The 25,443-nt window shown below is 46.3% G+C and overlaps 4 protein-coding genes across 8 annotated transcripts in view; 2 read left to right on the plus strand and 2 right to left on the minus strand.

Annotated features, from left to right (window-relative positions):
* Positions 1–13: 13 nt before the first annotated feature.
* Positions 14–6,996, plus strand: LOC132452470 (transcriptional regulator QRICH1-like). The gene is made up of 12 exons (XM_060045151.1): positions 14–436; positions 1,058–1,342; positions 1,432–1,527; positions 1,624–1,761; positions 1,954–2,721; positions 2,885–3,065; positions 3,290–3,444; positions 3,895–4,009; positions 4,560–4,668; positions 5,296–5,444; positions 5,548–5,638; positions 5,755–6,996. Exons 2-12 carry the CDS (start codon positions 1,088–1,090, stop codon positions 5,939–5,941), a joined length of 2,244 nt encoding a protein of 747 aa, XP_059901134.1. The 5' UTR covers positions 14–436; positions 1,058–1,087; the 3' UTR covers positions 5,942–6,996.
* Positions 6,997–7,094: 98 nt separating this feature from the next.
* On the minus strand, positions 7,095–11,303 carry LOC132453106 (receptor-type tyrosine-protein phosphatase V-like). 2 transcript variants are annotated; one of them, XM_060046048.1, is made up of 11 exons: positions 11,122–11,303; positions 10,533–10,694; positions 10,341–10,440; positions 10,160–10,250; positions 9,984–10,060; positions 9,645–9,779; positions 9,280–9,402; positions 8,738–8,898; positions 8,101–8,236; positions 7,822–7,892; positions 7,095–7,663 (listed from the first exon to the last, which is right to left on the minus strand). In XM_060046048.1, exons 2-11 carry the CDS (start codon positions 10,535–10,537, stop codon positions 7,393–7,395), a joined length of 1,170 nt encoding a protein of 389 aa, XP_059902031.1. In that variant the 5' UTR covers positions 10,538–10,694; positions 11,122–11,303; the 3' UTR covers positions 7,095–7,392. The 2 variants fall into 2 exon arrangements, with proteins under 2 accessions (XP_059902031.1, XP_059902029.1); XM_060046046.1 differs by having other exon boundaries at positions 10,533–10,730.
* Positions 11,304–12,291: 988 nt separating this feature from the next.
* LOC132453276 (periphilin-1) lies at positions 12,292–20,301 on the plus strand. Of its 2 annotated transcripts, none has more exons than XM_060046067.1 (6): positions 12,292–12,446; positions 12,901–13,010; positions 15,091–15,311; positions 16,550–16,605; positions 18,645–18,764; positions 19,915–20,301. In XM_060046067.1, the coding sequence occupies exons 1-6, from the start codon at positions 12,408–12,410 to the stop codon at positions 20,119–20,121; spliced, it is 753 nt and encodes a 250-aa protein (XP_059902050.1). In that variant the 5' UTR covers positions 12,292–12,407; the 3' UTR covers positions 20,122–20,301. The 2 variants fall into 2 exon arrangements, with proteins under 2 accessions (XP_059902050.1, XP_059902060.1); XM_060046077.1 differs by having other exon boundaries at positions 18,648–18,764.
* LOC132452180 (prickle-like protein 2) overlaps positions 20,163–25,443 on the minus strand; it is a 29,067-nt gene continuing 23,786 nt past the window's right edge. For all 3 annotated transcript variants that reach the window (XM_060044743.1, XM_060044676.1, XM_060044807.1), the window contains 4 exons: positions 25,083–25,269; positions 23,694–23,848; positions 22,756–23,557; positions 20,163–22,652 (listed from right to left, as the gene is read on the minus strand). In XM_060044743.1, the coding sequence (XP_059900726.1) occupies positions 21,685–22,652; positions 22,756–23,557; positions 23,694–23,848; positions 25,083–25,269 (2,112 nt within the window). In that variant the 3' untranslated portion in view covers positions 20,163–21,684. The remainder of the gene's footprint in view (positions 22,653–22,755; positions 23,558–23,693; positions 23,849–25,082; positions 25,270–25,443) is intronic.

The raw sequence follows: 25,443 nt of genomic DNA on the forward strand, positions 1-25,443 counted from the left end.
CTGGACGACCTTAAAGACCCATAAGCCAGTGAACCACTGAGTATCCATTCTTCCACTTCTTCTGTTTAAGGCAGACTGGAGTCTTCGTTAATCGTTGACAACATTACCACGGGTTTGCTGTATATTGCCCCATTTAAACACACCCGTAAGTGCTTGTTGTCGCGATAGAAACATGGGGTAAAATCGCGACAACAACACTGAGCTCTGAAACGCATCCCCATTGGTCTAAATATACTGTCAGACACAGTAAGATGGCGCCGAGCGAAATATGAGTGTTCAAGACAAGAAAATATAGGCTATTTTCTAATTCAACGATTAAAAAAAGGCATCAACAACCAAATACGCATACGTTTGTGATTATTTATACCCTTGCTTTCTGGAAAAAGAAGAAAGACTCTTCAAGGAGAGAAGCAGGCAGCCCGGTTCAGGAAGAGAGGTAGCTAACGTTAGCTCCCCAGCAACCGACGCTACCGGGACTTGATTAGCTCTTTAGTTCAGTCCCTCCTCTGAACCGCACACTGAAACGCATTGTATGTTGCAGTGAGCACATGCTTCTCGTGTTGCATTCACTATCTTGATGTTGTTTGTATTCAACAGCCAGTGGCTACTTAGTTAGCCATCTACCTTTCATTAGCTTGTTCTGCAGCTGTCAAACAGCGAGCGAGCAAAGTCTGCCTTTCACCATATCATTATGTCGTGCATCTAACGACGATCCCTCTCGTAGTGTTGACTAACCCGCGTTGACATGTCCATGCGGTCTGAAGCCCATTCTGCTCCTGGAATACGGTTGTCCCATTCAGAAGGGAACCGCGCTTTTGCTCAAGCTCATATACGGATAACTAAATTTAACCCCTTCCTAATGCTCTCGGTGTTACATTGTAGATGGATGAAGTTTAATAAGTAAACACTCAGCCGTTACACTTAGTTATTGTAAAAAATAATGGCCGTATTTTAGCATCTTTCATTACTTGCTTTGCTCTTCGAATCAGATAACTGGATATAATTTGAAACATAGTTAGACTGAATCTACATTCTCTTTGTATATGTTATTTTGCAGTTGGTTTGTCAGTAAACTTGCTGAGCAGTGATGAATAACTCTCTCGATGGCTCCGGCTCCTATGAGGAGCTGGTGAGGCAGAAAGCTCGCAGTGTTCCCCAACACCGTATGAAAGAGTTTCTGGAGTCTTTGGCCAACAAGGGACCGGATGCACTGCAGGAGTTCAGCCAGCAAGGGGGCGATGCCACGACCACGACAGCCACCATGGTCTACCAACAAGAAACAAACTGCATTTACACCGACAGTACAGAGGTGGCAGGTTCCTTGCTGGAACTGGCTTGTCCGGTAAAAAAAATCCCATTTGTTTTACTTTGTGTGCAGGCACTTATATTTTGAATTGCATGGGAGCTTTCTGACAGTTTGTGACAATGCAGGTTCAAGTGCAGGTCCAGCCCCAGCAACAGCAGATTCAGGAGTCCGCAGTACAGCAGCAGTCTGTACAGGTGAATGCTGAGCATCATATAGTTCAAGTAAGTGTCTTCCTCATCCTTTACTTTTTTGAAAACCAATGTCTCTTTAGGGCATTTATATACTTTCAAAGCTCACTCCAGTGCTCCTCCTCTCAGGTGCAGATTCAGGGTCAACAGCAGCAGATGCTTGGCCAGGTTCTTCAGGTGCCCTCAGGCTCCCATCAACAGCTACAGGGACTGACCACTGCCCAGCTCATTCAGCCTGGAGACCTTACAGAGGAACAGCATCAGCAGGTATCATCTACCCCGTACTAATGGCTCTACAATGTTAACTCATGATTTTACAGCTTTCTATAACAAAACATGTGGGACATCAGGGAATTATTTAAACCTTATTTGAGGGTCTAACGTAAAGTAGCTGAAATGCTTTATGCGATATAAATGCAGTGAATTCTTCCTTCCTCCCTTGATTGTCTCATGCTTCAGCTTCAAGCTCAGCTGGTGGCAGCCGTGGCGGGAGGGCAGCAGATCCAGATTCAGACAGTGGGGGCGCTATCTCCCTCCCAGCTGGATAATACTGAGAGAAGAGTGCTTGGAACCGCTGCTGCCCACGGAGTCGGAGTACTGCAGCCAGCCAAAAAGCGCAAGGTGGACATGCCCATCACAGTGTCCTACGCCCTGCCCGGTCAGCAGTTAGCCACCGTCTTGGCTATCCCACAGGGCCAGGGCCAGCAGCAGAGCTATGTGTCCCTGCGGCCAGACCTCCTAACGGTGGACAGCTCCCACCTCTACAGCGCCACCGGCACCATCACTAGTCCGACGGGGGAGACGTGGACCATCCCTGTCTACTCGGCCCCTTCTGGTCCCGGGGGCCGGGATCAAGTCACGCACATCGCCATTCCCCAGGAGGCCTATGGAACCGTGCAGGTCACGGGAGCAAACACTACTACGATGGCCACAATGCCAACACAAATCACAATTGAAAATGACAAGCTCAAGCTGTCGGCCAGTCAGAGCCAAACGGCGCAGGCGGTCTCCAGCATAACGACATCTGGGATTATGGGGAGCCAGGAGGAGGTGGTGCATACGCTGGCTGCCAACACGCTGTTCCCTGCCCAGTTGATGAATGGCAACATCCACATCCCAGTAGCGGTGCAGGGCTACCCCAACACCACACAGTCCCTTATCTGGGACCCGCAGCAGCAAGTGTTGCACACACAGGGACTGCCGGGCCAGGACACACAACAACTACAGGCAAGGAAACGCTCAGTCTTCTACTCATGTGGGTCTGGCAGCCACACATTGTCACTCCTGTCTTCTTCGCTGTAGTATTTCACTACAGATCTCCTGGATTGTTTGCTAAGATGCAACCTTCTTGCTGGGATATGGTAGAAAAGTGCTGTGTGTTTTTCTTCAGGGTCAGACAATCTCAGTCACAGAGGTGGACGGCCAAGGGCAGCATCAGGTGCAGGTCCAAGAGCTGCTGCTCCCCGCCTCTCTGAAGCCAGAAGAGGGCTGGGAGGTGTGGCGGCTCTGGGCTCAGAGAAAAAACGCAGAGATGGACAAAGCGGAGGCAAATAAGCTTGCACCTATTGGGCGTGAGTGTCCATGCATAGATATTAATTACCATGCATACAGACTATTGAATACCAGGGTTATAGGCTAAATATTGACAGAAAGGTTGGCTTCCTTTCACATTGTCTATTTGTGTAATAACTTAAGCACACATGCACATTGTTCCTGTAAATAGACGAAGGATCGTTCTTATAGGTGGCCCATTTCCTAACTAAGAGGAATGACTGATGGTCCTGTCGATGTGTAGGTCGCCAGGCGCTGCGCTTCCAGGAGGACTTGGTGTCTTCCGCGGTGGCCGAGCTCAGCATGGCTCTGTCGCTGATGACGCAGGAGACCCGCGGGCTTGAGGGAGAGACGTACGAAGCCGACGTCCTCTACTACGTCTTCCTCTGCATACAGAAAGTGAGTTCCTTAGTCGTACACACACAGTTGTTGGCTATATTTAAAACACTGATCCCTTTTTTCTCTCCAATCCTTCTTTTTGAATATTGTGGCATAGATGGTTAAAGGACTGGTCTTGTATACAGGAGACCCTCCATTCAAAACACATTACCGGTTTGCAACAACAAGTAAACAGTAATAGCAAATGGCCTGTCCAATACAATGTCGTAGGTAGCTTAGTTAACTTGAGTGGCTGCACACATTTGTTTTTCAAACTTCTCAGTATTTCTTTCCATGTTGTTATGTTATATTCTATTTTAGGATGAGATGATCATACACCAAAGGGTATAGTAACAGACAAGATACAATGTCCAGATTTGTCTGGTATCTGTGCTGCGGGTACAACCTCTGGATGAACCGACACAGACCCTCCAGCTCATTACTCTTCCTGGTTTTGTTCTGTCTTCCCAGTATTTGTTTGATAATGGTCGTGTGGATGACGTTTTCTCAGACTCGTACTACACTCGCTTCGCTCAAAGTCTGCACCAGATACTCGAGCCATGGAGACCGACGGTGCACCCATTAGGTGAGGGAGCCGAAGGATCTATGAAAGGATCATAGAAGAGCCACAAACCGTACACTGCATCCCACTACCATCTCCTTAAATCATTCATTTAAGTAGCAAGCACTGGTTCTACAGATCCCTTCAAGCATCTTGATTCATTAGTATGATCACATATATATAATCAGGAGTGTTTGGCACAAAGACCGAATTGTCCCTGCATTCTATAAGGTATTGCAGCATTTCCATACCACGGTCCTTGACTCGCACACTTTTATCTCTTCCCAATGGTGCTAATGGAAAGCAATATGTCCCACTCTTCATATCTGCAAGCCTATTCGCAAGTCAATAGCTTCATCTTACATTCATCTTACGTCTTTTATTTTAATTACAGGCAGAGACATGCTGATTGAATCTGTGGGGTTATTTAGCAGCTGCTGTTAGCAACTACTGCGACCAAAGATCATTTACATTTAACTGATCACTTGACAACGTATTCATTTCAATAGTTCATTAGTTTGATCGATGTCTGTCGGCCAGGATTGAAGACCCTTGTCATGCCTGCCTCTTTCAGGCTACGTCATCCCAAGTCATGTGACGGAGGAGATGCTGTGGGAGTGTAAACAACTAGGAGCACATTCTCCCTCGACATTACTCACAACGCTAATGTTCTTTAACACTAAGTAAGTCTCACACACAAACACACACACACACAGACATACACACACTCTTGGGGTTTCACAGAACAATCTATCATCTAATCGATCGTCGGTTGTCTTGGCACAGTGCATTAATCAACGGTGGCAATGCAGATTCTACACCCTATCGTCTGCCTCTCCATGTCCACATAGTGTTTTTTTCCCGAATGCCTCGACCCCTCTTGAATGGTTTCCAAATGGAAGAGACGCCTATACAAAACCCACAGTGCTGAGCGTCTTTTTCCCAGAGTGCTTTGGTCTTTTTGTGTGGCTGCTCCAGGCGCTTCAGGTTGATGGTCTCTGCATTTTTCAGAATCGTGATGCTGTCAACACTTTCGCAACACTTTTACCCCCAGTCACCCAATCATAGATTACAGATCAGAGAACTATCAAACAAACATTAGGTAAATTAAAGAGAAGGTTGGTACAAATAAATGATAGAACGATGATAGTTCTATTTTAGACCTTTTTTTGAGAATGTATCATTGTCACACTTTTTGGGAGTAGTTGAAGACTACTCAAATGCGGCAGTTGTGAATGCCCTAAGACCCACACACACTACTCTATGCTTTCTAAACCATTTTGTTTTACCTCGTCACCATCTCTGCCCAGGTATTTCCACCTGACGACAGTGGAACAGCATCTTAAGGTGGCCTTCTCCAAGGTGCTGAGGCACACCCGAAAGAGTCCCAACAACCCCAAAGACAAGAGCACCAGCATCCGATACCTGAAGGCCACCGAGAGGTTAATCGGGCAGAAAGGTGAGCCTCCACTCAGTGGAGGCTGTGTGCAGCCTTAAGTAGACAGGGCCCTGACATCACCTGCTGTGGCGGCTGACGGCACGTCTCAATGTCTGTGTTGCAGTGACGGATGACATGTACTCTGAGCAGCTGGAGGACCCAGAGAGCCCGCTACGCTGTCCCATCAAGCTATATGACTTCTACCTCTTCAAATGGTGATTATGTGGACTAAAAGGACACAACGTAACCGGGGCCGGAGTCATCCATTGTACGTTTGTGAATGTCGCTCTGATCTAAATCTCTTCTTTCCTTTCTTGCTGTCTCTCTTCAGTCCACAAAGCGCTAAGGGCCGCAACGACACTTTCTACCTGACGCCTGAGCCTGTAGTGGCGCCCAACAGCCCCATCTGGTACTCCACCCAGCCCATCGTCAGAGAGCAGCTGGAGCACATGCTCGCCCGCATCCTGGTCGTCCGGGAGATCCAGGAAGCCATCACAATGATCGTCAACTTGCAATAAGGAAACGTGGCCATCACACTACACCACCGACTCATGAACATGGACATCGTTTGTTATCACCCTGTCTGCATATCCTGATGCACTTGTGGACCATGCAGACGGAGAACGCAGCTTGCAGGTTCTGCCTTTCTTTTGGGCATAACCCTGAAGTCCCGATTCCTCCTGAATTTTCTTCGCCAAAGGATGCAGTACTGCTAATCTTCATTTAATACGTTTTTTATTGGACCTGAACTCATTAATTTAAATCCATAATAACTGTTGGTTACCAATAGTCTGGAATTATTGTTTTCTTAGTTTTTTATCTGTAATATTGCGTACATAATTTCACTTGTTTGCCTGTTCCATGCTGCTTTTGATCTGTTCATCCACGTTCTACATGTTCTATCCTTTTTTAATTGTTCACTTCGTTCACACCCCTGCCTTGCTCATCGTTCTGTCACAGCAAATGCCTCGGCCGTGTATGGGCTGAACCAAGTAGCCATGTGTAGGTTGTACGCCCTCTCGAGGATGCCCTGATTCTCTGTTAGCCGACTCGGCCTGCAAACCGTAAACTGTCCCCTACATCCAGAAGGGTTGAACTCTGCCGACTTGTTCCTTCGGATCAATTCCCCCGAGGTCATAGCACTACTTGGCATCTAATGTCTCCCCTTTACATTTACATTTAGGGCATTTAGCAGACGCTTTTATCCAAAGCGACTTACAATAAGTACATTTGAAGTGAAATAATATATCGCTGTCTCCCAAGACATGGACTTCCTTGCAACAACCTGCACTTACGTAGCGCTGCCACAGAGAGGACCTCCAGCACAGCAGGGAACAGACAGACTGTTTCTGTATCTCCTGCCTCAAGACCCAAGACCTTTCTGTCAGGGGTCCATTGTATCATAACGGTTGATAACTCTGCAAGTGAAAAAAATGACTCAAAGACTTCAAATAAGTTAGCGCTCATTGTTCTATAATGTATGATATTCAAACAACCTTTGTGTACTGTAATAAGTCATCTAAGGAGAATGGTAGTGCCTGTGTGTTTTGAAACATGACCTTTTTGTACAGCCGCTATGCTGGGAGTTTCTATTTTGTCCGTTATGTGATTAGTGATAAACATAATTACGATACAAACATGAACAAAGGGAGCAAGATTTAAAAAAAAAAAAAATTATAATCACGTTTATATCTGGCAAAGTAGAAAGATTATAAAAATGTATGTTTTAGAATAGTATAGCAGTCAGCTTTCCCACAGTTCTGGTCGTATATCCACACATCAGAAACCAGTTTGACAGGATGAACAGGTTCTACCTCCATACACAATGCTGTAGCTCTGGTTATTAGCTGACTCTCGCCCTTAGGACTCCGATCTGGCCCATATGGAACATCCTCTCAAATGACATTCGCTCAGTAAAGAAAAACTAGAAAGGTTTTATTTAGGTACCAATCTGAAATGTGTCTTTCGACTAAGGCTTGAAGGGAACATTTTCAAAGTTCTGTTTTGTTGGTTTGGGTTCCGACGACGTTTGTGGAAGCTGAAGAGAAGCGGGCAGTATTCTCCTCAGTAGGTTCCTGGGGTCCAGCAGCTGTTGAACGTTGCTCAGTGTTTGGTCTGGCTGAGCTCTTGGTGGTTGATGCTGATGGCTCCTCCTCGCTCTGTTTCCCTGACCCGATGAGCCCCGGATGCGGACCTGACTCCGGCCGCTGTTGAATGGCACTCCTTTACTCTGTGGACCGCTGGGGTAATGGGGAGAGATGCGTGACACACTGGGTTCAAACACTTTTGTGACGTATGAAATTGTGTTTAATTGCTCTTGTCATTTGGTTGGATGACGACGCATCGCTGGAATGTGTACGGAGGTTTCAGAGGGAAGCTTTTTTTTTTTTATCCTCACCTGTCAAGATTTGCCACTGTGCCTCTGCTCAGCCAGTTGAGCAGACATTGATGAACCAGTGCATACTGCTCCTTCAAAATAAACGGGTGACAAAGGAAAGCTTCGCTTTGCAGTTCACACATACTTTCACAGCCTCAATAGAAAGGACTCACAACATGCCACATGTGACTGTTTTTTAATTGTTTTCTAAGCAGTTTGTTTCCCCCCTGTTTTGTTAATAGCCACATACTGACACCTTACTGATAATCACATCCTAGCAGTTGATCAAAGCATACCAACCACGTTCTGGACCGTCCACAGCCGGTGCATCCGCAGGTCCTCCACAGCCGCCCGGATGTCCGGACGCACGCCTCGCTCACACAGCTGCATCAGCCACAGCAGCGTTACAAAGGCCCCCGATCTGCCAACGCCAGCGCTGAAGTGTGTCCAAATAATTGTGAACTTAAAGAAATTAAGCCTTCTTTGGTTAACAGACGGACTTGGGTGAATGAAGTGATACGTCCACCTATTCTAAGTCCCATCACTTTGGTATTGTCTGATGCTGTATTGGTCATTCATTTTCATACATTTTATATTTTAGATGGGCTGATAATGACTTTTATGATACCTCGCCTGCTGCCATATGTTAAATATGAATTCACTTTTGGATGGCTCCTGGTTTTAAACGTTATCGTCAAACGTTTATACATTATACAAACTGAGTGCCTAATGATTCATAGCCAGGACCACACTACTACTAATCTCATTAGTGTATAGTAGAGCAGTGGGATGAAGATCACCGGGACAGATATATCAGGCAGATGTTGATTGGGTAAAAAAAAAAAAAATCGACAAAAACTTTTTGCGTACAAATGTTCAAGTAGGGGTGGGGTCACGGGCCAAAAAGGTTTTGGGAGCCCTGTCTGGATGGTCGTACCTGCAATGCACTATGGCAGGCCCCAGCCGCGGCGTTGCTTCTATATGCTGCCGCACATGCTCAGCTAGACCACAGAGGGCTGAGGTGTCTCTAGGAACCCCCCGGTCGGGCCAGGAAGGGTAGTAGTAGTGTGTAACTACTTTTTCTGTTGGATATCCTCTCTGAAAAACATTTTTTGTAAATATTAATGGTTCATTTGCTACACTACATGACAAGTCCAGACACATTATTGGCAATATAATCCATCATGCAGCAAAATGTAACATTTATTAATCAACCTTGTTTATATTTGTACTATTTAACAGATGCTTTCATCCGTAACGACTTGTCGTAAGTGAGCAGGCAGGGGTAATGTCCCGATAACATCCATCCGGGGGATTCATTTTTTATCCAAAGGCATCTTGCTCACGGACATTGGAATCTTTCAGCTTGGAAACTGACCCACTATATCATGCCCAAATGTTTTGATCGATATTTCGTGTCGGTATGAACAACGGTTGCTCGGATAGATAGAAGATGATAAATGTGCCATATTATGTTACCTGCTTCAGATTAATGGTGGTGATGGAAACATGTGGACCCTGGTTGCAGGACACCGTGTTGACTTGGAAAGGCCCATGATAAACGGTTCCTCTGGCCTTAGACCAGTATTGATCACATAGCACCTAGAGAAGTAAAGAAAACCTTTTAGCGTGTCAGTCAGAGCTTTATCACGGTAATATATCAATAAGGAGCAGGGTGGGAAGAAGCCTCAGTGAAATTAGAGACGTAAAGGAGGTTCCAATGGGAAGAAGAAACCCCAGGGAAAGAGAAACAGGGAAAGCGTAGAAAAAAGCTCAGGCCCCGGATTCTTAATAAACAGAGCTATCCCACTCAGTCCAGAGGGAGTGCAGTGTTGTTTTCTCACCACGTCCTTGTGCCGCAGGGCGGTCACCATAACAATTATACTGACGTTCTGCTCCCAGACCATCCTCCAGAAGTCAGTCATGGTGCTGCGTAAAGGGCCCTGGGTGCAGATGAAGTCTCTCTCCGAGCTGCCGCCCTGCACACAGTTGACGATGGTTCAACAGGAACCCTAAACAAAATGGCTCACAGGAGCTCCATGAAGAAACACATGAAGCCAGACAACAAGTTCATATTAGTCCCATGTGATCGCCTGGATGCAGTGGAAGGGGTCATACTGCACGGCGAGGGGTGGCAACGAGAAGCCACCATTCGATTGAACGTCATTGGAGGATTTTCTTACAGGCACAAAGTTTGCGTTGATATAGTCACCATTGGGCTGGGCGTCCTGCAGGGATAGCCTCACCCGACAGTGGTCATCTGTTAACCCAGGGACAGGACCGAGATGGCGAGCGTTTCAATAGCAATTCATCACGCAATGGTTGAATGCCCCCCCCAACACACACACTTGGTACTTACATGGCAGGATGTGGGGGTAGCGGTTCTTCTCCTTATTAACCTCCAGTTCCCCTGCCCTAGTGGGCAGTTCTTTGCCAACATCATTTAGCTCCTTCATGGAAATGAGGCGAAGGATACAATTATTACCCAGACTTTCAGTTTTTTTCACATTTTTCCTGGTGGTTTTACTGTACAGCAGTACCTCAAACTCCTGCTTAAAGCCCATGTTGTCGTTGACAGAGAGTGATTGACATCGTAGCTGGAATTCCTGTCTAATGTGCGCTTTTGAGAAAGTTCGAATTCTGTGAAATACATAAATGCAGTATTACAGTGTTGTTAAACACAAGGAAACGAAATAATCTAGTCATTTGACAAATGAATTGTCAGGTCTTACCTCATGTCTCTCTGAAAGGACCTCCAACTTTATATAGGACTGAAGTTTAGAAAGAGAGAGGATGTTTCTCTGCACTTTTCTCAAACTGTAATTCGCGTGGTCCTAGCCGTGTTGTGTCGTATTTTACCCTCTGCTGTGCTGCCCTCTTGGCCTCAGGTCGCCCTTGAAAAGGAGATTTTTAATCTCAATATATTCAACCTGGATAAATAAAGGTCAAATGAAATATACCAGTTCTAACCAAAAGTGTTTTTTGTCATTGTAAAACCATTGTTAGATGGAGCGACTGAAAAACTGAAAAAGTCTTCAGGTAGCAGATATGTTCCCTCCCCCGGTATGGAACTTTAATAATAATAATAATAATCATAAAACATATAAAAAAAAAAAAATGGAAATTAACTTGAAAATGAGTTAGCATGAAACGACAACAGATAAATACATGCATACAAATATATACATTATTCAATAGCCTTCTAACTCCCAACACGGCACTCGTGTTGGGAGTTAGAAACTGTACAGAAACTGCCCAAACAGGTTCTAAAAAACAAACAATAGTAGCTTGATATATAAGTCTGTTGCAAGCTGTTGTTACCTTCAGATTGGAGGCTTGGTTGTTGTTTTAGCTATCTCTGAGGCCATATGGGAAATAAATAGGACTACACCTTTCCATGGTATCTCAACAGTGTCTGGTTCCAATAATACTTCCTTCACAGGGAAATTCTCGTTCTCTCTGTCTCCCTCCCTCTCTCTTCCTTCATGCAAAAAAAGGGGGATGGGTGGAGGGTGGAGACAGAGAAAGGGGTGGAGAAAGTTCTGAAGTAGGTTATAGTAGTATAACCTTTACAGGTGTTCAGGTGTATATCTAGCTTATTATATAAGTATCTGATGCCTCTTCTGAATTAGAATCCATATTATAAAATAAACTATTGTTAACATAGTCAGTACATTTGAAAACATGGAAATTAAAATTCACACACACACACACACACACACACACACACACACACACACACACACACACACACACACACACACACACACACACACACACACACACACACACACACACACACACACACACACACACACACTGACCTGTTTCTGTTACTTTTTATATTATGGAATACGGTTCAGGCGCACAGGTTTGCTGTGCATCTTCCCTGTTTGATTGTAAGCATGTTGACCTTCTGGTGAACTTAATCTTCCCTTTTCTGTCAGTTAAATTGAGGACTATGTACTGTGCTGGACCAACGATGCCATTTATATCAGGCTCAGGGAGCATCATGAATTGTAGCGTTATCCCGGTCTACCACAACGCAATATCCGGTCTCTAACTTCGGTCTGTAATAACGGGTGTAAAGTAAACAGCCTGTGTACACCCGTTAACATTTCCCGGAGCGAGAAGAATAAGAACATGACAACAACAAAAAAACAACAACAACAAATAGAGTAAATATGACGTTTTATGAGCAAATTAACAAAGGAATATCCACAATATGTAACGGAAACTGTGATATCCCTCGTACCTCTCGCCACTAAACCACAACACACACCTGAAAGTCCCGCCCAGTTTCGCACAAACAATAACGCTCATGTAGGGCCCCTTCCCAGGCGTTACGGTCCGCCTGGGAAGGAGACGGGTTTATAATCATCAACACACACACACACACACACGCACACACGCACACACACACACACACACACACACACACACACACACACACACACACACACACACACACACACACACACACACACACACACACACACACACACACACACACACACACACACACACACACACACACACACACACACACACGACTTTGTTGTCGTTTGCGCGCCTGCGCAGTCAGGAAGCAAGGAATCGAAACTGAAATGGAACACGGAAGAAGACATGAGACGCTGCAGAAGAAAGTAGCCTTTGCTTTTTATTGATTACCTGCTAAAATTTTGTCATTGAGTGTTGAAATCCTTATCACTAGGCATTGGTGGCTTTATAGGGGACAAAAACAATCAGTTCGTAACCCTCAACCATTGTCCCTGTTTGAAAGTGTCTACTTTCGTGTCTGTGTGCGTGTGCGTGTGCGTGTGCGTGTGCGTGTGTGTGTGTGTGTGCGAATTGTGGTTTAAGATATCTGCTCATGCCAGGATCGAGGATAACCGACACTAATATATTCAACGTCAGTTATTCGTTATCTTTTTACTCCCAGTGTTGTGGCAAGGCAAATACTGAGACATCTTTGGATAGAATTAATACTTCTTGTTTACTTGCTGGATAAGCTTTGCTAAATTGACCCTTGCTCCCAATGGAATCTATCTCAGTATACGCTTTCTTCACTCTGGACACTTCTGTCACCTGTTGTTAAAGGATCTGAAGCGACCCGTGACCAGGTCCAGTCCGACCACCACACACAGTGCAAGGATGGCAAGGATGACAAGGGGGTACAATTCGAGTGCTCAAAGTCCATTCAGGCGAAGGTAAGTTTAAAGGTCCCATTGCATGCTACTTTATGGATGCTTTAATATAGATATTATTGCCTGGGCCCCTAACACAGTATTTGAAGACATTCCTGAAATCCAGCCGTGGTGCACAATTACAGCTACTACGAGCCAGTCGCACATTGAGCAAATGAGGAGTGAGGCGGGTCAAGGAGGAGGGTGGGGTGTTGCCCTGAGCAGCTTGCGGCCACGGTACCATGCGCTCTTTTTTACAATGGATGTATCGCAATGGCGAGGCGCACAGTCACGGCCTTTGGCCGTGTTCTGTAAATATTCTAGAACACTCCAGGTGCTCCGGCGGGATTCCTGGAGCTCTATATCTTAATAATATCATATTATACATAGATATCTATATCATATAATATTTCATTAATAAATACACAGGATCAGATGTTAAAATCCCTTGTGCCAAAATCCAAGGAAAACACATATTCAGAAGCCCCTGTCCAAACTAACCTTATAAGCACACTGGCTACTGAGTTACCAACCAAAGGTGAAAAACACGAGACAACTAGCCCAACTAACAGCAGTAAATACAGCAGTAAGCAGAATATCATTGGGGTTATCATGTGGGCACCCTCTTTCACAGATGTTTCGTTAAGTTAGGCCCACGACACCTCCTGAAGGCTTAACAATGAAACCAGCGTCCCGGATTCACCCCCCTCAATGCTGCCACCACATTGCCACATTTAATGCATCTAAACACTCTTTCCTTATTATCATGGCCAAAAGCTGTGTGTGCCTACAGATGAAATTATGAATCTCAAATTACTGCGTCGGGTTCTCCGACGTCACTGGTTCTTCCACGTCCACATCAATCTGAAGTAGACTGAACCACGACATGGAGCAGAAAGGGATTGTTGCCCACGATTGTTGACCACGATTGTCTCCCGCCGGAGCCTCGCTGCTGAGGGACCACTGCCTCGGCAGCTGGCATCGGGCAGCGGGCAGCGCTTAGGCACCACCCCCTCCTGCAGCGGGCAACGCCGAGGCGGTGGTCCCTCAGCAGCGGGCAGCGGGAAGCGGGGCTCAAGCGGGAGACAATCGAGGGCAACAATCCCTTTCTCCTCCACGTCGTGGTTCATGTACTTCAGGGAGTCAAAGCCAAAGTTCCTTTCCCCGAATTCCTTCTCAACCATGCACCAATACACCAACAGCAGAACGGTTATCCAAATAACAAAGAAGTGTACAACACTTGCGTTACAGTCCTGGAGCTCTATATCTAAATAATATCATATAATAAAAAGATATCTATATCATATAATATATGTTATCACGGCCAAAAGCTGTGTGCACCTCCAGATGATATTATGAATCTCAAACGACTGCGTGGGGTTCTCCGACGTCTCTGGTTTTTCCACGTCCACATCAATCTGAAGTAGTCAGTAGACTGAACCGCCCGCTGCCCGCTGCCCGCTGCCGGGCGGTGGTGCCTCGCGCTGGGGGGCAGCGGGGGTCTCCTCCATGTCGCAGTTCATGTACTTCAGGGAGTCGAAGCCAAAGTTCCTTTCCCCCAATTCCTTCTCAACCATGGCTGAGATAACCCCAACTACATTCTCGTTGTGGAAATACCAGAGACGTCAAAGAACCGACGTGTATTGCGCCATAACACCAACAGCAGAACGGTTATCCAAATAACAACACTTGCGTTACAGTGTGTGTAATCACACACACACACAAACACACACACACACATGTGGCGGTCGTAGCTCATTGTCTCATTGGTGGGTCAAATTCCCTGGGCGGGCAAGGCAGAGGAAGGGGAGGTAGCTTGGCCCCTTATGACGACATATGGGACCACATTCCAAATCAGTGCTCCTGATCTTCCATTTTTTCAAAGGCGAACAGGATACCTAGTCCTCGTTTTACACCGAACGCAAGTTTTAGCCACTTGGGGACGATAGGCAGGCTACGGGAACTCCTATTAATGTTAGACTTGTGGAGTGCTAGGCTTGTTGTTATATGCTGGGGGACGGGTGATGATTTGGAGAAAGGAGCCAAGTAGGGTGGTTCCTATGGTTCATTTTCTCTGACCCTTTTTTCTATGTCTTTTTTTAAGGACTGAGCATTCTTTTTGGAAGACTCCTTCCAATTTAGGAGCCCGGGGGACACTCCCCTTCGGCTCAAAATCTCGTCAGAGAACCGGGACAAAAAAGCAAATTAGCCTTGCTGAATGGAAGCAGGTGGAAAAGATGAAGATACTCAAACAGATCGCGGAAGAAAAGGACGTGACAAAGAACCCCATACATCGAGTCAGTTCACCGGCTTTTGAAAAACCTGGTAAGATTGGTTACATATTTAAACAGCCACAAGAATTGCAAACCACATGCATGTACACCCTACCACCACCGAGTGGCAGTGTGGACTATCATTGGGTACCAAATGTTTTCAAATTATATCACGTCAATGTTACCTCATTTGGATAATTCCTGACCGTTTGTGGATTGGGCAATGGTTTCAGTCATTTCTGTATTGGTTGTGGCACATGACACAATACTCATCATGCCTATAACAGCCCTAACTCTATATTGTGAAACGAACGCCAGATTATTCATATGGTAGCTGTATCATGTGAACTCCCTTCAGAAGAAGAAGGTATTTGCTGATGATTAGAGATGAATTATTGCTACAAAGAAGTGATGCAGACAAGAGGAAACCACCCTTCTTTTAGCTTTGTTATCAGAACAACGTTGCATATATTAATTGTTTATTGATTCTTGGCCAAAGACCGGCTGCCCATCCTTATTGCAGGAGCGGAGATTCAAGTATTGGCATGCTTTTTCTTCTTCCCTCACACTCCACTGTATTTCTGCGCATACTGCAGCACTGTGGAGGTGTATGTGTGTGTGTGTGTGTGTGTGTGTGTGTGTGTGTGTGTGTGTGTGTGTGTGTGTGTGTGTGTGTGTGTGTGTGTGTGTGCGTGTGTGTGTGGAACAGGTTTCTCTGTGTGCCTGAGAGATGGTGCGATGATGGTGACTCATCCATGGTTTGTGTGTGCATTTTTGTTTGTGTGTGTGTGTGTGTGTGTGTGTGTGTGTGTGTGTGTGTGTGTGTGTGTGTGTGTGTGTGTGTGTGTGTGTGTGTGTGTGTGTGTGTGTGTGTGTGTGTGTGTGTTTGTGTGTGACTGACTATACCTGTGTGAGAGAGTGAGAGAGGGAAGGCAGCCAATGGTATAAATGAGCCATAACAAAGCCTTTGCTTCACATCGGAACACTGCAGTCCAATGTTGCGAGGCAGATTTCTCAAATACACCTAACGCATTCTGCTCAAAGAAACATTGATTTGAGCACCTGCTGGATGCAAACAATAACCATCCCTTTAAGCCAGAGGTCGATGACATTCAGTTAGATGAGGTGCAGTAACATCCTAATGGTGGCCTTAAGACACAGTTATAGATAGTCGAGCAACACGAGACAAAATCGATCCGGTCAAATAAAATTGTGATTGTTCAGCTTCCGCCTTGCTGTTGTCAATTCGAATCATGTTGCTGGGATAATGAAACAGTTCTTTTTCCCCAGCCACCTCAGGATCTTTAACTTCTCGGACCTTTCCCAGCAATAAGAAAGATAAAGCAGTGAGTACAACATCTGACGCTTGGGTCTTTAATTGCTCTTTGTGGTAATGAGAGTGGAACCGATTGGAGAGACACAGTGTGTACCGTGTCGTACACACAATACAAAACAAGATTACCTTTAAAATTACCATTTAGATGATTTTTGTAATTAATCATGTTTCACCTTCTTTAAGCTCTCCCCCATAACCCCATTCGTTGACTATACAGCTATTCATCAACGTTATTTTTACTCGACATCAGAGTAGAATAGTGGGAGGATAAAGGGAGAGGCCTTGAAGCGATCATTGATTGCAGGTTTAAGAAAGGAAATTGATTAGGGTGTGAGTTGTCTAATACATTGGAAGACACAGGTGTTTCAGGGCTGTTCCATGCACCTTTGTAGTTTGATAAAGGCATTGAATCATGCAGGATCAGCAGTTTACCCTCAGACCTCGGAGTCACATGAAAATGAGCATAGGCCAGGAGTGGATCTATGTGTAACCATGCACATTTTTACATAACAGTGTTATGCTGTTTCAGAAAACCTTCAGGCTTTAAGCATTCTGGTACCGTATGGGTTTTCAACAGTCTGTGTACTGTATACGATTTGGAATGTTTATTTTTTTTAGTTTACTGAAAGGGCAAAATGCTTGGTCAAAATGAAAAATAAACATCATTATCATGACATAATAAAGGCCTACCTGTCAGATAGAGCATACTGAGCATTGCTTTGGAAGGCCTCGTCCTCCGCAACCCTTTTTATGTGTGTTGGGCCACAAGGTTCTATTTTGGCTCCACCATTATTCTCTATCTACATGCTGCCTCTTGGACACATCATTCAGAAACACAATGTCGCTTTTTACTGCTAAGCAGCTGACACGCAGTTATACCTCCCATTGAGACCTTGTGAACCTAATTGCCTAGCTGTCCTAGCAGACTGCAATAATGACATTCAATGCTAAAAGTGACAACATTTCCTCCAGCTCCATTTGAAAGCCGGTGGTTAATATGAATGGCCCTAGCCTTGGCTATCTGTCGGCCAATAATTATCCAGACTGTATGAAACCTTGCTTTGACTTTTGACCCAGACCTAACGTTCAAGCCACATCTCTAAAAAGGAGTCTAGTCATGTTTTCTACAGATAAGAACCATCTCCAAAGCTAACCTCTTCTTCCTTCACACTGATGTTGAAGAAGCTGAGGCGTGCCTTTGTCTTTTCTCAACCAGACTACTTCAACTTGTGTCTTGCTGGCTTCAGCCAAAAGGCCCTCTCCCCCATTCAGTTAGTCCAGAATGCAGCAACTGCAATAGAGGACAGCACATTACCCCATTCTTTTCTGCCCTCCCTTGGCTCCCCATTAAGTACAGAATTAATTTAAGAATTCTACTAATTACTTTTAAACCTCATGAGGTATGTCCCCAAGCTACAGTTTTGACCGGTTTGATCCCTGTGAGCCAGGATATAGCCTTTAGGTCCTCAGGGGGAGCAAACTGTTCCACAATTTAGGCAAAAACCAAAAGATGAGCGGGCGTTTGCCGTTATGGCTCCCAAGCTTTGGAACACAGTGCCAGCAACCATAAGGCAATGTGATTGAAATCCCTTCTGAAAACACAACATACTGTGGTGTTGTCCTTTTTGCTGCCATACATGCATTTTTATGATATTTGATACTTAATTATTATTGTATTATTTATTCATATTTAGTCTAGTTTACTGATAAGATGTTGTTTGAATGTTTTTGGACATTTTTAGTATCCTTCAAGAAAAATTACACTTTGTTTGTTGACTTATCCGCTTGTTTTACCATACAAACACAGTGTAAAGGCAGTTTTATAGAGGTGCTATATAAATAAAGTTATTGTTATAACTATAATGACTATAAATTACCCTTAAGACAGCACACTATAGAATCTTCTCAGTATTGCCACAGGCTCACTATTACATTTGATGAGATCATTCTACCATCTTCTGCTAATGTCATTCTATTGTAACATTAGCACTCTTTGTCATTATCGTTGTGTTGCTTCAGTCTATTTGCTTATATTTCATTTTAATTTAGCAGTTAACACAAGACCAAAGTCAGACTGAAAAAATAAGACCAGTGGGGCACCCATCACTTGTAAGCCCGGCCATGGCAAAGAGCAGAGCCATCGAAGAAAAGAGGAAAGAAATAGAGAAGGTACAACACAACACACACACACACACACACACACACACACACACACACACGCACACACACACACACACACACGCACACACACACACACACACACACACACACACACACACACACACACACACACACACACACACACACACACACACACACACACACACACACACACACACACACTAGTTCTGTGGAATAAATAATACATATCGGCCTGGAATAGTAGTTTTCTTACTAGTGGGGTGCTGTCTGCTATACCAGAGTCCACATGCCTATTATCTTCTTGATCAGTCTGAATTAATCTGTTTACTGCTTTACTTTTACTACACTAGCCAGAAGACAATTGTTTTCAATGAATTTATCTGAACTAAGAAGGATGAAGAAAAAACTGAACAAAATGTTTAACGGAAAATAAAACTTAAACCTAACATGTTTGACACAAAGGTTATGGACCAGGACTGTCACACCAGTTTATTCAGGGGTTGATGTGGACATAACAGGTTGATTTAACAGGTCTACTACTGATGCTTCAGAGCAGTACGAGAACGGCTTTTATTCACACCAGAGTCCATATTTTAAATGGGTTAAAATTGAAGTTAAATGAAAAGTAGGTTAAGTAGAAGACACATTGATAAACATCCAAATAAAAATTGTCAACAGCACGGATGTAGTTGAAAAACCACGACCAAATAGTGGCGTGGGGGATCTCACACACGTGCTTGAAAAGCAAGCTTCCAGGTGACGGCACATCACATGAGGCCCGGTGCGTAGTGTGTGAGCGAGTGTTTCTCTCAATCCACTTCAAATTAAGAGAAGGTCTCTTATTTTCCTATCTCCATGGTTACAGCAGAAAGTGGGCTCTTTCAGAAAGCAGACTGGATACAGGTCGCCTCACACAGCCTGGCATGTGCAAGGTGCACGGTGCACGCGAGTGGGCACGCGTGCACACGCAAGCCTAAAAAAAGAAACCGGCAAATGATCACGCACATCGTCCCTGTGTGATGAACCGACGCTGTGAGGAAAGATGAAATGGATGCTAATCTATCCGGGCTATCTCAAGCCTTAGTGCTGTGCAGTTCAAAGGCCCGCCTCCGAGCAAAACAAAAGAAGGCCAACGAGACGGTGTGTTTGTGTGTGCGTGTCAATGTGTTTTTTCCAGGTTTATCAACGGGACTGTGGCACGTTCAGCCGGGTGGTGAAGAAGCTGGTCTCCAAGGACCCCTCGTTAGTGCCTCCCATCCGCTTCGCTGTGCAGGAAAATCTCAAGGAGATAGGCCTGCGCTGTGCTGCAGCCATGGACCAGTTTATAACCCAGTATGACCTGAGTGCAGCCTCCCAAGAGATGCAAACACACACACACACATAAACACATATGCCCCTCGGTTTTATTTTTATTGTTAGTCTGTGTGTGTGTGTGTGTGTGTGTGTGTGTGTGTGTGTGTGTGTGTGTGTGTGTGTGTGTGTGTGTGTTTTTGTAAAGCCCAGTTCAAATGTCCAGATCTTAGTTGTGTCTCTGTGTTTTATAAAGAAGATGCACCAAAAATGGCATTTTGTATATCTTTATAGTATTAGTGAATCACATTCACCATATATGGTTTATTCAATTTCAGAAGGTAAATGCTTATGCTAGAAACCATGGTATTGCGCAACATGTGATGATCCATTTTATTTTCATGTGGGTTGAGTTGAGCAGGAAGTTGATGAAGAGAGGGTAGACACCTGACATTGAAAAGGGTCTTTCGATCACTTTACCAACCGCTGTTTTCAACAACCACATACCAGTAAGCTTGGACATTAACTGGCACCCTTCTGGTTATTCATTGTAATACACTTTATTTCCATATAGGACGACAACATTAAAAGGTACATGCAAATCCTCCTATCTCTACCCTGTCTTATACAAATAAGGATTCTTAAGTTACAAAATATATTTATATAAATATGTAAGACAATATGTACATAACATTTACATTACCACATCCAATACTTTAAAGACATTTTTATTTCTATTTTTGTTTACTTTATATACATTAAACAGGTATCGATAATTTATTGTCACTATTAATTTGTCCTTTATTTATCCAACTAAAAATAATAAGTATTAAAAAAAGAAGTATGTTGAAGAAAAGAAGACAGGACCGTACCTGACGTTACTTTGCCTGATAGAACAAGGAGTTGAGGCCTATCTAGCGACCTGCCATTGGTAAAGCATGGAGAGCAGTCTATGTAGAGCACATGGTGTAACAGACTATTTACATAAGGTGATAACTTGGTCTGCGAGCCAACACTTTTCCAGCAGCTTTTGGATTCCACTGGGGCAAACTAAGTCGCAGCTCAGTACCTACCCCACAGTTTTCTCCATTCATATCGCACAGCTTTCACTATTCCAACACGATATCTCTCGATGTGTTCTCCTCTCGGTAGGTTTACGCCAATGTGTTCAGAGCACTGGCCTGTGAGCAGAGGCTGGCCAACACAGCCCAGGTTCTACAGTGATACAAAAAACTCCCCTTTTGACATGTTGAAAGGACTCTCTGGTGCAAAGGGTATAAACTCTCTCTCGCACACACACGCACAGACACACGCACACACATTAGCCAGTTATTTGAGACCAGACCAGACTATATGCACGATTACCGATCAAACAGATCCTTATTTAGCTGTCCCTTGATTTGAGTCTGCTGTGTAACCCCTCTTCTCGCGATAACGTCATACTTTGTAGGTGTACACAAACAAGAGTTGTGTTAGATCACAAACGGCAGGAATCTGCCATTTCCTTTCTTCATCATCCGCTCCACCCTCAGTTTCTCTCCATTTTACTGTACACGCAGTCCCTGTCCACCATCTCTCTTACACATCCCACTCCCTGCTCCCTCCCACACATCCTTCTCTCTCCCGCTCTCCAGTCCCCGCATCCTCTCCCTCACATCTAGGAGATGGCACAGTTCTTGCTCTTTCTCCTTTGGCGGGTGTGCATCTGCCCGTGGAGGGGTCCATGCAGGGGCGCGTGGTGGCCCGGCATCCCGGAAGGGCTGTAGCGGTGCCGGAGCTCCTCGTTGTTGATGTAGCGCAGCTGCACGGGCCGCGGGATGGCCTCCCCCTGGAAGTAGGCGTCGTCCTCCTCCGACTCGGAGCTGGAGGAGCAGCTCGAGCACCAGGGGTCCGCCCCCTCTCGGTAGCCCTCGGCCCAGAGCGGCCCGCCCTGGCCCGGGCCCGGGCCCTGCGGCTGCCAGCCCGCGTTCTGCAGGGTGAGGTCCGAGGTGGTGCGGGGGCAGGGCCGGTGCTGCTGCTGCTGCCTGTAGGCGCCCGGCGCCAGGCCCAGCAGCAGCTCCCTGGCGGCGTGGCCGCTGGGGAAGCGGTCGTAGTCCTCCTGCACGCGGCGGTGCGGCGGCTCCGCCACGTGGGCGGGCCGGTCGGCCACCAGGTGCAGGGCGTTGTCAGAGCGGGAGCGGCGGGAGCGCTTGTGGTGCCGTCCGCTGCGGTGCTGGCTGTTACCGTGGTTACCGCGGCGGTGCTTGCGGCTCCTCGGTTGCGGTTGCTGTTGCTGGGATACGGGTTCCTGCCCGTTAGGGTGCCGGCGAGGGGTTCTCTCGCTCATGGATGACATGCGTATGTTTCCGCTGCTGCCCATCAGACCGGCGTGACCGTTGGCGTTGAAGGCCAGGGGCCGGGAGGGGTCCCAGTACTGCAGGGGGTAGCCCACCCTCAGTGCAGCGTCCATGTTCCCATACAGACGGGAGGAGGAGAGGGACTCTGTGCTGTGGAACTGCATGGAGGAGCTGAGGGTGCCCATGTGGCTCTTCTCAGACACATTCACGCCCGAGTCCTTACTCAGATCAGGCATAGAGAATCTGGACAGATGCTCCTGCCGCTTACTGACCCCGTCCAGAGAGTTACCTGTGAAGAAAACACTTCTGCGTCAAATATTGCATCCGAAGATGTGCGTCATTACATGCATGATTCCTGTCTATTATGTCCTTTACATAAAATGATACTTCACCTGCGGCGTTGGATGTGATCAGGGAATCCATGGATCCGCGAGGAGTCTGTTCAAGAGGAGTAAGGGTTTCTTGGAAACTCATGCCATTGATGGGGTTCCTCCGAATCAGTGGGGGCCGGTTCGCCCTCTGGAAGCCATGCAGGCTGATGCTCCTCTTGTCTGAGATGCCCTGGCCCTGGCTGGACACCTCGTTGAAGCTCATCTGGGTGCGGAGCTTGGTGGGCCGGAACTCGTCCTGGCTGTGATGGATCCAGTTTTCGTTGAAGGATTGGCCTCTCAGGGCGGCCATAGGGGTTCTCTTGGTGTTGCCTTGTTCCTTCCCCCAGGAATCAGGCCTCTTCCCTGGGTTGACGGGGCTCTGGGTGGGTGGGTGAGGGTTTGAGTTGGGGTTGTAACCCTGTCTGGGATTACATTGGCCCAGCATCTGTATGGGTGTGGGAGTGGGAGAGGGTTCCCGCTTGGCGCTCTCATAGGCAGCAGAAGGGTACGCCTCATCCCTGCTCATCCACACCTGGTTGAGGCTGGGGGCGCGGCTGGGAGTGCGGCTCGGGGTTCGGCAAGGGGTCCTGCTGGGCGTCGGGCCGGAGGACACGCTCAGGCGGTCCATCTGGACGGAGAGGGGGTCTATCTCAGCAGACATGCGGTCGGGCATGGGCGTGGGGGCCGGCTGCCGGGCCTCAGCGTTCCGTCGTTCCTGGCTCGCATTCCGACGTTCCTTTTTCCCAACATTGGTGCTGTGGCGGGACTCCCGGGACCGGGCGCTCTGGAAGGCAGAGTCCGAAGAGTCTGATTCGTTCGGTTCCTGATTGGTTCACACGCAAGGAAGCACTGTGTTAGGGACATTGGTTCAACAATGTGGAAAAAACGTGAATGGTCGAGAGTAATTCCTGGTGTGCTACGCATTCATTGCAATTTTTTCAATGTGCATGATTGGTTACCTGTCCGGCACTACAGGAGCGTGAGCAGAAGATCTGGCCCTGCTTGGGGAGGAAGGGGCGGCCCAGCAGGGAGCGCTTACAGCGGGCGCAGCAGAAGCACTCCTCTGTCGCGTGCCAGTGCTGTCCATCATAGGTCATCTGACCTTGGTCAATCCCTGAAAGTCAAGCCGTAAAACACAACTTAGATCCAGATCTATGAATGGAAAATATGAGATGATATGGTCAATGAGATCCCGATTTTGTTTTATTTGACATGGTGAAGGGTTGATTAAATCTGAAATATTAAATACTGAATAATGTTGTATATACATGGTTTCATCGATCTGAGGCAAGACTGGAACCGTACCTTTGATGGTGTGTATTTAGTCTGTAGATGAAACTAATCGGAAATATGTGTGAGTGGTTATTCTTGTGACATAAATAAATACAAATATATCATGAATAAATGAGCTCTGGCGCTACCTGGGTTTATGTCCCCGAGGGAAAATAATATTTGTTCGGTTACACTCAAATGCCTGATTATGCGGTTGGTAAAATAACACAACACATTTCATTGGACGCGATCCAGAGCTAGGGGAACTAATCATCTTTCCTTCCTTCCATCTGGATGCAACATGGCATCATCTGAAACAAGCAGAACCCTCCACTGTTGCTGGAGCCAGAGAGGATAATAAGCATCCACCTCTCACTGCGCAGACTACGCCTCTCTGCAGCTGTGTCGCGCACAGGGCCGGGGGTGCATATGTTACCCATTGTTAAATGTGTTCCCTAACGTCCTCCCTGGAGCTTTCCTTCACAGTGAGCACACGCCGTATCCTTCCTTGTTTTCTGACATTCCTCACGAGCATTTCTGCATCCTTGTACCGTATCAGCAGTTCAGAGGATCTTAATTATGTCTAGGGCAGTGGTTGACAACCTTGGGGTTGCCTGATAAGGCGATGAGGCCGTGGGAGAATGCTGACTTATAAGCTATGGATATTGTTTGATTGCATTTAAAGTAAAGGTAGACAATATGGAAAAACAAGCAATGGTAGGCTAGATTTGGAAAGTATCCACCCAGGAAAGTCCCACCCCTCCCCTCGAGGCCTCCCTCCTAATCTACTCCCCCAAAATACGTGACTAGTAGCTCGCTTCAGTAATATGTCGGCCTAGCCTTGTGGAAGTCGCTGGACTTGATTGGACAGGGTTATTAAAGGCCTGCAACAGCCACAATCAATCAAATGAATGCAACGAACATAAGATCATTGGGGTTAAAATCATGTGCGGTGAAGCCACAGAGCTGACACTTTTGTAAACATATTGTGGTTGGATGGAGTTTCTTCCCCCTTTGGGGGTTCTGTCTGGGCCAACAACGGTTGGCAAACACGGCATAGGCAGAAGTGTGGTCACCTATGTGCTCGCCGCAGGCGTCGCAGTACTCGGCGTAGAGGGACTCGAAGCAGTTGCAGCAGTGCGGGCGGCCGTCCTTCATGATGTAGCGCTGACCCCCCAGCACCGTCTCACACTCGAAGCAGCAGAAGTGCTTCATGTGCCAGTGCCGGCCCTCCGCCTCGGTGCACTCGTCAGCAAAGATGATCTGCATCAAGTACAATATAGTGTTTTACTGTTTATTAACGCTGATTCGCTCAAAGCCAGAGATAGCAAGTCCGTCTGACTGCTAAAATCCATCCAAAAGGTTTTCGGGATGGAAGGTGGCCGTGGTAAAAGACGGACCAAGCCAGAGACGCCGGGGCCAAAGATTGACTAATAA

This window comes from Gadus macrocephalus, chromosome 1 (assembly GCF_031168955.1).
Source record: "Gadus macrocephalus chromosome 1, ASM3116895v1".
NCBI lineage: Eukaryota > Metazoa > Chordata > Actinopteri > Gadiformes > Gadidae > Gadus > Gadus macrocephalus.